A 12,621-nucleotide genomic window follows, 5' to 3' on the forward strand; every position below is an offset into this window, starting at 1 on the left:
GAGATACAGGACAACGTCAGCTGCTAGATATAATCACTTCTATCACAGGGGAGTGTGAGAAAATGTGGACATTAGAAAAAGTAACAGAGAGAATAATTGGTCTGAGCGAGACAAAAAGAGAAGAAGAGCAAAGAGCTAAGGATAAAGAAAGACATTTTGCAGGGGAGCCACTTAAGAACAGTCAGAAGCCTGTTCCTCCTGATGGGCTCAATATTGTACCAAAGCTCTCCTTCAAAAATTCTTTAGGGGTGCATTGGAAAGTAGTTATTGCTGTCTGCTAAGAAACAGCTGAAACAAACTGAAACAGCTCATGATATCCAATCAATCACTGTTCTCTATGTCCAAAAAATTTTAGAGAGTAGGAATTTTTGATCAGCAGCAGAAATGTCAGCTACTGTCAGCAATGTATTGACAGTGGCTTTTAGCTGTCAATCAGCACTGCAGAGCCATGAGTCACATTAGCATCCGGTCTGCTCTTGTGATGCAAACATTGTGCTTATATTAGAGCAATGGGAGCAGGCTTTACATGTGTGGTACTGGACAGTAATAGCTGCCAGTCTCATCCTCCGTAAACTCCTTTTAATAAGCACATCTATGCCCCACTGACTTATGTAACGTGGCATGTCATTGTGCATCTACATCTGGCTCAACAACAACATCAAGAACATGCCCTTCTAGTGGCTTCCCTTGCTGGAAACACTCACACAGCACAGATTGTGCACGTGTGTGTATGTGTGTGACAGAGGATTTCTGTGAACAAGCTTTACATTTCACAAGTCATGCAAACGGGTTGCTGCAGCAATAACAGTGCAACGGGAATGTGGTGATATTACTGCAGCTGGGCAGATTTCACTGCAACCCAGACTGTTCTGGAAGCTGATGGGACGGTCAATAGATGCAGAAAGCCTGTGACCCCTGCTGTCTACATAAGGGACTGCATATAATCGTGCATCATGGTGCTTAAAAATAGTTTGAATTCAAGAAGAAGAGTTACATTTTAGGGGTAATAGCTCTAAATCCATGCTGGTATATGCATCGTGAAATGAAACTAAACAAGATATAGTACAAAAGTCACAGTAAATTTCTGCTTGTTTCACTCTATTTAGAGCAAGATGTTAGTTAGATTCTGCCTTGTGAGTGTATTATGTTAGTACTTCACTGTTTTTGTTTTGTGCACTTGCAGTGTATGGTGGCACGGAGAGTAAAGCTTCTTGAAGCAGAATAGATGTAATCAGACACAAGGGATGAAGGGGGGGGTGGTGTGTGTGGGCAGCATGACACTCTGCATCGTAAGAAGGTTCTTCCTATCTTAGGGATTCACGACACGGACAATACGTATTACCTTTCTCATCTGCTGTCATTCAAATTCATAGTTGGCCTGAGGGACATAGAAGGGAATATTGTCGCTTACCCGCGTTTCTCAACAAGTCATGGTTGAAGATAAAGGTTTTCATTAATTCTCAGTCATAGTGCCCATTATTTAGATGGAGATATTCTCTCATCAATCATCTTCAAAATTTGCAACACACTGTCAGCAATTAGTAATCTGCGCTGGGAAATCTGGTGGTTTGGGTTATATTGTCAATAAGGGCATCCCGTATTATAGAAGAATAATTATTTCTTTGTCATATCTGTATTCACAAAATGTTGTTATTTTTTACTTTCTTTTTAGCCCAAAGGAGATCACTTGAATAAGATATTGCAGATGCGGATTCTATCGTTAGACTAATTTCAGAGGAGTGATTATGAAGGGTAACTGCAGGATGACTTGGGAGAAGGGTTATCACTGGTGTCATTTCAGAGGTTGAGCTGAAGGGTGTTTTGCTGGACTGATGACTTTTCTTTCAAGAAGGACATGGGTGTCAGATCCTGGGATGTTTTGACTTGAGCCCTTGTCAGGCCAGCGTTCCAACTTTTGGTCCTGGGAGAGAAGCAAGTGTCTCCAATTCTCTTTTTTCTTGATCTACTTTATTACCAAGCAACCTCTCTGTCCTCTCCAAGTGATCCTCTGCTATCCTTTCTGTCTCCGTCTTCCATACTTCCCACCCCTCTTTCTCTCTGGCCTGATTAATAATGAATGAAGAGGATCATCTATCGATTCCATCCTCTGTGTTAGCACTGGAGAAGATATCAACCCTGTTAGGGGATCTTTAAATAGATTTGCAATATAGGGGCGGTGGTGGTGCTTGTTGAGTTAAAGGTAGGGGTTTATTTTTATACAGAGGGAAGACAGCAGTGATATGAGCCTGGCGAGGGGGCACAAAGTCCCATAATGCCTTCTCAGCACAAGAAGGATGCCCCCCTGTGAAGGAGAAAGGTGATGATCTGTGATAAGTGTGAAACTGGAGGTCTCCCACACCTTCTAAATCTCCCTCTGGCTTTATATTAAAGCTTGTCCATGCCAGGCTTTGATCTTTTGGCCCTATACTGTCGTCAAAGTCTCAGAGAAATTTTGCACTCAGCCAGTTCTGCCCTGCTGCGCTCACTTAATCAATTCAGCAGATTGGCTTTGCTCCCTGACAGAGGAAGGACCCTGTCGAGACCCTGATGGAGACTAAGAGAGATGTATATCTGTCGCTATTGGTTAGCATCACCAGTCAACATTATGCAAGGCTCAGTAGTCTTTATATTGAGGACAGAGAGGGAGGGAAAGTGCTGCTGGAACATGATCATTTACAATGACTGGTTCAATTGCTGGATTTGGTCCAAGTTCTTTTAATTTGGTTTTATTCTGTCTATTCAGATTTAGCCAGTTGCAGACAACTGACAGAACACGAGTGGCAAATATTACAGACATTGTTTTCTCTATAGCACTATAGGAAGACAGCTTTTTACTCCTGTTAACTTTTATTGTGGGCGGCCATGGGTGTGACCATGCATGCTGCCCATGTAAGTTAATCATGTGATGGATTGATGACCTGTCTGGGATGTAAACTGCCTTTTGCCAAATGGCAGCTTGGATAGACTCCAGATCCCGCCCTGAATAGGATAAAGAAGGTCTATATCAGATGGATTGAACTTTGATTGCATACCCAGTCTAAAAAGTGCTTGTAAATGTAATGTCTTTTTAGTTTTTTATAACTTAATGAAGTGTCAGTTTGTAACTCTTAATGGAGACATATTTCACAAGCTGACATGACTGTCTGAGGCTTTGGTGAAATTTCTTTGACTCTGGTCAAAATAAAGATTAGGTACAATAGCTCCTTTTCCTTGCATGAATTTGACTTCTTTTAAGAGCAGTTAAAGGAAGGGTGCAACACACTCACTTTACTCCGCCCGTGTTCCGTAGGATCTGCCTTTTTTTAGATCGTTAGCACTCAACATCTCTTAAAGCACATTAACCATAGATCATACAGGAAATAACCTAAGAGCTCACACTAGCACACACAGACAAATCAAATACAGGCTACCCCACACCAAATTGATAGAGAAATGCATTACTTTACTCTCAAATACTTACATTTCAGAGTACCATAACTATCAGCTGGCCTATGAATATACCAATAAACAATAAGTTTATGTTTGACAAGGTAAAAAAAGAAAAAAATAGATATTCAGAGTTTTACATTTCTGACTGGGAAATAAATTATTGGACAGATTGCCTTGTTGGGATGAAAAACATTAGGGATAAGTTTTCCTTAGTTAATTTAATTATATAATGGCTGACGAGAATTAGCTGTTAATAGGAAAGGAAAAGCAATAATAAAATAGTTTAAGCTTCCAACCTCTGAAACACAGCAAATGTAACGTTATTTAACATTGAAGCTGGGTGGAAATCAGGATCTATGATGTCCACATGCTTGTTTTTAAGTTTTCTTATTTTCTATTTATTAATTAATCTTTTTTTTTATCCCAAACAGAGAATAGGTGAGTTTTATTTCAAGAAGGACCTGTATAAAACTCTAAACTCTTGTCTGAGTGTGTTATTTTTTCTTCCTCTCCCTTGATGAACATCCTGCTTTTACACTGTCTGCCATTTCAGTTTAAGTAATTTACATCATAATTTATTCATTTGGCTTTTGTCCAAAGGTACTTAATAAAAGGAACATTACAATCTAAGCCAAGGTGAATCAAGGACACCTAGGATTTATTTTATTGATCAGCTTAATCATTGAAATGAAATTGGCAACAGCTTTGGTAACTAAATGCAAGTCATTTGTAAACGTAAATGTAAAAAATATGGAACAGTTTTAGCTTCTTAAATGCAACTGGTTGGTGGTTTCTTAGCAATTTATCACTGAATATCTTTGTCTTGATTTTTTTCTATTGTTTTTCTTAAGGAAAATTCACATTTCTTGATTAGAATCTGTAATGAAATAAACATATTAAATCAAATATTAGGATTTATCATTAGTTGCCATCTAGCTTTGAATATGACATCCCCACAAGTAAGTTTAAGTGTTTTACATTCTCTGCTTTCTTCCTTTGTTAATGATTTATTTTTAGCAGAGATGTTAATGCTATGTTTCACATGCATTTTGCATCCCTTTCTTGCTGCTGACAAAAGACCACAATGTCCATGCTTTCAAAGCAACACAAGTCCACATAGAAGTCTATCAATCCTCTCCCTCAGGAATGCAGTCACCTATTTAATGTGCATCACTGTGTGTGCGCATGCTTCTGTGTGATTACATGTCCAGAGTTCATCTTCAAAGAGAAATGTTGCAGTTTTCTCACGACATTTGAACTCTCATTTTCTTATCATGCTTTGTTTGCTAATATGAATGCACATCTTCCCCTTTCCGATGTTTCCTTTCAGGAGCACTTCACTCCTGAGTGTAAGTTCAAGGAGAGCGTGTTTGAGAACTACTACGTTACATACTCATCCATGCTCTACCGCCAGACTCAGTCTGGTCGCTCCTGGTATATTGGTATCAACCGTGATGGTCAGATCATGAAGGGGAACCGGGTAAAGAAGACCAAGGGAGCTGCACATTTCTTGCCTAAAGTTATAGAAGGTTTGTGTCTTATTCATTGCTTTAGCACATTTCTTTGCTCAGTTATCTCCTTAATAATCAAACAGCTATATCTTTGTCACACAGTTGCGATGTATAAGGAGCCATCGCTACATGAGCTCGCCAGTGAACCAGTGAGTCCTCCTCGGAAGACAGTGAAGACGTCAGATTCTCCAACTCTACAGAATGGACAGAAAGAAGCTCCCAAGGCTGAGGCCTCATAGCACAGGAGACTGAGGGTGGGACAAAGGACAGCAGCGACACTGGGAACACAGTCGCCCTAAATGCACTGCGGGTGGCAGAGGGAATGGCCCTCCTGGCCACCATTTTCCAGAAGTGCGCTATGAGATGTTGAGGGATAAAGGGTCAGCAGTCCATCATCAGCCCAGAACACCTGAGAGAGGAGTCCCCCCTCACTTTGAAAAACAGAAAGAAAGCCCAGGGTCCAAGCCAGAACTACACTCCCACCCCATATCAGTCCCTCCCTCTGCCCCCCGTGACTTCTTAATGCAACGGTTCCTTCATTTCCCTGCCTAACTCAAACTTCTTTGTCTCACTGAAAATTTCCTCTCTTCTCATATGCGTACCCAATGTTTGCTCTGTTGTACTCAATATTCACCACTCACACATTTCCACTGCTGGCTCGGCATCATAATCCTCGCCCTCGAGGTCCCTGTTGAGCCCCAAAGTTGGTGACGGTTTGGTTCACTTGACTCTCCACCCACCATCTGCCTACCAGCTGAGCTAATCATCAGGGTCGGCTAAAGTCAAAGAGAGACGAAACAGCTCAGAGAGGAAAGCAATATGCAGGAAGTTCGGATCAGTACAGTCAAAATGAGTGTGTGGGAAAGTTAGAGGACAAAATCATATAAAAGTAGTTTATTACTTCAAAACTAAAAACAGTTTTACATGTTCTTTGTGTTCCTCGTTATCCTATGATAATAACTAGAACTGATGACAGCACATCAGAGGGAGGCTCTGTCTGTAAAATAGAACTGAGATGATAACTAAAATAAATTAGATCAAATCACCATAAAGGTGGTGATAAAATCCCAGGTAATAATGGCGATCCTGATGCACTTAATAATAAAGACAAGATCAGGGTGTCTGATGTTGAAGATTATTACATTTTCTGAATCTCACACACACACCAAAATAAATCTTCCTATTCTATTTTTTTTTTTTGCTTTAAAAGAGCCTTAAAATAGAGCATTAATAACTTGAGTTGTGAATACTTTGTGAATAATAATCTTAATACCATCTCTTAGGGAATGAGTCAATACACAATCAGTATATTTGCAAACCAGCAGAAAGATAATTCTCAATAAGAAAACGGAAAAGTGAACAAATGCATGTAAACCAGAGCAACACACTCTCTCCACCCTGTGATTGCTACCATGTGATGATTGGTTATTGCTCTAGCTCGTTAAAGGATATACTGAAGTTAAACTCAGGGTGGATCTGAGTTTAAACACCTGAAGAGGAGCGGTAAATTATACTTCAGTCAGCATCTGCTGTCAGCATAAAACCAGGTTTGAGGCAAAAACATCAAAGCGAAAGAGCCTCTGAGCTGGAGCACTTGTTATTCTGAGGATGTCTGGCAGCTTATCCACTCACTAGCTTTATCAAATCACCTTGGAAGAATTGCCCTAAAAAATTGAGTTGTCTGAGTGAATGTCTTGGTGTGACTGTGCTTTAACCCTTCTAAGTGGATGTCTGTGGGTGGACTGTGAGGGTCTTTGTGTGAATGAGTGCTTTTACAGGGAATAGATGGAAAAACTGTTGGTAACCTCTTTTGTGTCCTTCAGACGGAGCATAACACTGTGTCCTTGATATGTGAATAAGTGATACCTCATCGTCTTGTGAACCATTCTCACTGATTTTAGTCTGTTGTACACGTTTTAAAAGAAGCATGTTGGAGGATTTCTGGTCAGCCACATGGAGTTAAAAGATGCTCCAATAATTCGATTCTCTTTTTTTAATCTTTTTTTTTAATGCAGTCAACCAATGTTTGATTTTACTGAGGCTCTGAATCAAAAATATGCACTGACCTGGAAGCTGAGGCTTTAAAATGAGGACTGTCAGGGTAAGTCAGCACTGGCTGCTGTAGGATATTGTCTTTTCTGGTATACTGCTTGGGGCAGAAAACATGTCACCACAATGTTCCATCAAACTGAATGTGTACAGATACCACCAACAAACATAGACATCACTAAGTCCCATGCTTTGTCAGGAAGAAAAATGTTGGGAGATGTAGAAGGCAAACTGGAAAGACGCTCAATGTATCTAAAAAACTGTGTCCATTGGCAGTTGTGTTAATTCTAAAGGGTGAAGTAAGGTGACGATGGGTTACAGAATGTGAAACAGAGGCGATACGAATGTGCTCATGAGGGTGAAAGTAAGTCTGTAACTGTGTGTGGAATTGTAAAGAGGCCATCACATGAAGGCAGTTATTTAGAAAGAGTGAAGGATTAGCAGGTGTATCCTTGAAGAATGTTGATAAGGAATTTATGCAGCAAAATAAGCTGAGGAGTTTTGGCAGTGTTGTTTGCAGCATGTGGATATGATAATGAATGCAAGACAGAAGCACATAAGGCATTGTGTGCTATTTCTGACAGGGGGTGGGGGTCTGTGGAGGAAATTGGTTGGAGGGCTTTGCTTTTTTTCCCATTATGTCTTTTAATTCTCTGGGATTTTCCAGTGGGAATATCACACGGTACATATTTGGATATTTCATCCTGCTGGAATAATTCTCAACTATAGACCTAAAAATCTCTAAATTTAAAGTGCCAGCACCGTGTCTCCTTGTGGAATTTGCTATACTTAGTCTGGTTTCCAACTGTGCATTACTAACTACTGTATGATATCAAAGTGTTTGCACAGCAGGTAGTACATATTGTTGGACTTTTTCAGGTTGCTCATAAACCCACTTCTGAATAAAAAACATTTGGAGAGTCAGAGCAGCAAATGAGCTGCATCTGAGAAAACTTTAATTGCTATATTTCTCTCTTAGTTTAAGGAATAGCGTTTTAACTACAATTATCACTGTCCAAAAACAGAAAATTAACGTATAATCATATTTCACAAGCATAAATTAGCTTTTTCTGAGAGTAATGTTAGTAGAAAAAGTGGTGAAACAGACCAATTAAATATGGTGTAACTTTTGATAAACTTACTCAGTAAGTAAATTTATATAAGTGAAAATGCCTGACTTAATGTTTAACTTAGCCGTGATTCAGTTTCCTCCACAGCACCATTAAAGCAACCACTCTTTACTTTTGAAGTTGTCAAGAATGCCACAGTAAGTTGTCCAGTGGGGTTATTGCAAGTAGAAAGAAAGTATGTTATGTAGCCTAATGTGGCGGAGGAAAGAGTAAGAATGCAAGATCTAACCAGAAAGTTTCAATGTCATGGCAAGAAAGCAAGGATTGTGATCGAGTAATGGGAGAAGAAGTGGCTGGAGTATAAAGAGGGTCTCTGTTATTGTCGTTTAATAGTAAAAAAAAAAAGTGTCAGTTTTGCCAGTGAGAATATATTTATTAAAGGTCAAGTCGTGTGAAGCTGACAGCAAAGTTTAAACATGGAAAACAAAACCAGTCATTTACTCCTTAACTGCAGTATCCACAACCCATTAACTTTGTCTTGTGTTGTTTGTGAAGGTGTGTACTTTAGAAAGTGTCTTTAGAAAGTCTACTCGTGTGTGTGTTTGTGTGATCACAAATGTATGACTTATAGTAAAGAAAGACGACAGAAGTGGGGTGCAAAGGAAAGGGCTTGAGATTGAAACAATGATAGACTAAATTTAACACAAACAGCCATCTTGCTGTGGGTGCAAACATTTTCCAAAGGTCTTCCACAGAAGATAATTAACAAATTAAATTAGTTCACGATGAATTCGGAGGTCTGTTGTTTCATTTTGACATTTCCACATGGACGTCACCAGAAGGGAGAGTTTTTCTCGTTTCTTCTCGTCCTCAAAACAACACAAGCCTCCATAGCCATAGTTGTCCTTTTCCTCCTTTAAGTACCATTCCTGTAGTAATTACAGAGAAAAAAAAATTCTAATGGGTAACAAAAACCTCCTCCCTACACTACTAAGTTATGGGAATACTGGAAGCACATAGTGTAAATACTAGTTATCACAAAGAGGAGGGGGACAATATTTCCATTAAAAGAGGTTTGGCGCACCAACAAAGCCATGGACCACACAAAAACAAACAAAGGGAGACTATCTGGCATTACTATGGAGGCTGTGGTAGAGAAATAAATAACGGGCTAAACTAGCACCATACATACAAATCAAGAAAGCAAAGGAAACACCATAAATAATGGTCATTCACAACACAGCAAAACACACGCAAAAACACTACTGCCAATTAATCTGCCTCCCTAGTACAGCCAAATGTCTCAAACCAACAAAGAAAAAGTCTATTGGTCCGCTGAGAAAACTTAGTTGATGCTTTACTTGTAAAAGAACAACAACAAAAAGAAATTTTAACATAAAACAAAACAGTGTCTGAACATGTTTTGGTAAAAATAATAAGTATGCCTGACTAGGCTGGAGCACAGCCCCTCCACCCCCCGCTTTCTCCTAATCAGAGATTCGCAGGTGACTGAAAGCTGTATGAAGCACAATATTAACCACCCGAGAAACGTATGAAATAAAACAACTTTTCCTGCTCAAGCACACCTTATATTTTGGATGTTTTGCTCAAGCAACCACTCCAGGCTCTGTAACACTCACCAAACATGACTCAAATCAACAGACGAAGGCTGCTCAAATGCTCTCAGGTGTGTCAAGTCAAGGAGAGGGACCCAAATGAACGTTCCGCCCCCTTTTATAGCCTCTGCCCCTTAGCTCAACTCTACTGCCATGCATACTAATAACCCACCATTCCACACTTAAAACATTTTAAATTCCAATCAGCACCTTGGAAGGCTCTGACTTTATCAAAGTCAATGGGACGAACATGCAATAATGACTATAGACAGCAGCTAATTCATCACAAATGATTAATAATCCAAAGCTATATTGCACTGTACAATTAACAACATCCAGGGAAATCTTTGCAAACTAAGCCAAACTAAGGCATTTTAATCACACCGAATGCTGTATAATAATCCCATGTTACATTAGAATACACTAGAGTTTTCAGTGCACCACATGAAAGTATTCTTAGCCATGTTGCTTTTGATGACAACATTTTATAAAGTCTGCATGTAAGGTTTTGTTGACGTTTCAATGATCTGTGTAGTGAATTATCTGGAAAAAAAAACTAAAAAAAAAACAGTTTACCAGAATATATCATTCACGTGAACTGCAGACACACTTGAATGCTGTGGTTGTTTTCGTCAATGTTCATACATCACTGCAAATATTGCTGTACCAATGTGCTCCAAGCTCTGTGTCCAAATACACAAATGTGTACCGTGCAGTTTAATTATTGTGTAAAACAATGTATAACTAGCACCCTCTAATGGTTTCTAGATGCTTGCTTTAGGCAACACTTTTGAGGACACCCTGGTTTGAAGACAATTTGTTGCTTTGACATATTGTAATATTCATATTTTTGCACAATCATTGCAGATTTGGCTGTTTACACCAATCACTAATGTGATTATCATGACAGTGGTTATGAGGCCTTGTCATGCATTGTGTTCAAGAAGTTATAATACAGCTCGATGAATTTCATTAGGACACTCCTACTTTGTTATTTCAGTTCTTCTGACTCACAGTTAATTACTAATGGTACATGACAGTATTCCGTATAGGAGATGTTTCTGCAAAATCATTATTTACAAATTATAAATGTGTTGTTAAATACCAGCATAAATCAATGTGTGGCAGTTTTGATAATTCTAAGCCAAAGTTCAGTTTTTGCCAAACATTGTTTTTGAATACTCTCGATTAAACTAGCATTTGTTTAAAGTGTGCATTTGCAGAATATAGTGTGTGGATTTGTTGAGGAATGCTTAGAATGTGAGGAATCTCCACACAGCATATAGCAGTATGTCAACAGGCTGGATGGGCAATATGAATGAAATCCTGCCAGTTTACATACATGTTACATTAACAATATAGTATTTATGCCTCCTGTTTTTATTTTTTTTCTCAGAAAAGTTTTAATCTCTGTTGAATTGCTTTTTTCATTATTGCCTCTCTGTTATGCTACTTTTTTAGGCAAATCCCTCAGAAGTAAGCAGATTAGTAGTTTCTGTTTAATGTGTTTTTGTTTGGGTCAGCACAGTCGTATCCACAATTATATGAATCCAGAGTGAAATTCATCCAAACTGAATCCCACTGTGCAACCCAGCAGTGTGTTAAGTGACAGATACACGAAATCCAATGAAAACAAACTCCAAAAGGCAATGTGTCTGTGCCTTGGTAGTCTCTCAGTTTTGGTCATGCAAGTCTTCCAAAATGTTTCCATGATGGCTTTTTCACCCCCCTTACAGACTCTTGACTCCTCTCTCTCTCTCAACCCAATCCCCTTGTCTTCCAAAAACAGTGATGCTTATTTTTTTTTCAAAGGAAAAGAAAAAAGAAGCCATAACTAAAAGTGGGCCTTGGCAGTGTTTAGCCACAGAGCAAGTCTCCTCAGGCGTCTCCCGAGTGTTACCAGGGATTAATACATATGTTGGACTCGTCATGATAAGAGCCCAAAGATGCAGCAAGATCAAATGGCATTTCTGAACACTCCAGAGATCAAGATCAGCAATATGCAACGAGAACTACCAGCCTGCACTCAAGGAGGGGAAACAAACCCAGCAAGCTAACTGCAGTCAGGCTTTGCAGGCAACATTGACAAGCAGTGGTCCGCAATAATGACTACAAATTGTCTAGAGTGACTTTTTTTTTCAAAGCATGCATACATTGGTTCTTTAAGAATGATTCCCTCTCACTATCTATAGAGATGAAGCCCTCGATTCACCCTCTCTCCATGTTTGTCATCAGACCTGTGTACATTTCTACAACAACTCCTACATGAATTAAAATGAGATGTCTTATTCTGGAATATTACTCAATAAAATAACATATATTTGTATGATTGTAAGCAGCGCCCTTTGATGTTTTTTTTCCTTTTCTTCTCCCAGTTTCTTTCCAAGTCCTTAAAAATGTCTTCTTAGATTTCCCTGCAGGTGCTATTGGTCATCTACGTTTTTTTCTCCTCCTTTTATTTGTTCTTGCAGTCACCCACCGAGCTGTACTCTATTATTAAAAAAAAAATGAAAAGAAAAGTTTCCATCTAATATTATGGAATATATAGTCTGTACGGAAAGGTTATTTGGAGAGGTGATTCAGTTCAAAGTAATGTGGAAAAATGTCAGTGTAATAAGTGACTGAAGGTCCCAGGTGAGCTGTGAAAGACAGGGGAAAGATGCTGGTGGTTGAGTCAGCTGACCTGCTGTGCTTCTCTCATTTCTTCCTCTGTCTTTAGAGGACATGCACACAATTGTGCTTCATCCCTAAAGTCATGCAAACGACACCTTCTCGTGTGAGCATAAGTAGTTTTAAAGAAAGATAATAGCCGTTTCAGAACGTTTTCACTGCAGTAGATGAGTAGATGAGATGGTTTATAGGGTGGTTAGAGATGGCAGTGTAGAAACTCTATGTGCATATCACTTAGGTATACTTCAGCAGTCTAAGTCTGCCAAACACAGCAAC

At 39.2% G+C, this 12,621-nt stretch overlaps 1 protein-coding gene across 1 annotated transcript in view; it reads left to right on the plus strand.

Moving 5' to 3' along the window:
• fgf11b (fibroblast growth factor 11b) overlaps positions 1-11,999 on the plus strand; it is a 36,661-nt gene extending 24,662 nt beyond the window's left edge. The window contains exons 4-5 of the mRNA XM_072374574.1: positions 4,760-4,958; positions 5,043-11,999. Coding sequence (XP_072230675.1) covers positions 4,760-4,958; positions 5,043-5,179 — 336 coding nt within the window. The 3' untranslated portion in view covers positions 5,180-11,999. The remainder of the gene's footprint in view (positions 1-4,759; positions 4,959-5,042) is intronic.
• Positions 12,000-12,621: the final 622 nt, after the last annotated feature.

Source organism: Leuresthes tenuis, unplaced genomic scaffold (assembly GCF_036924035.1).
Source record: "Leuresthes tenuis unplaced genomic scaffold, fLeuTen1.0.hap1 SCAF_21, whole genome shotgun sequence".
In the NCBI taxonomy this organism is placed as follows: Eukaryota; Metazoa; Chordata; class Actinopteri; order Atheriniformes; family Atherinopsidae; genus Leuresthes; species Leuresthes tenuis.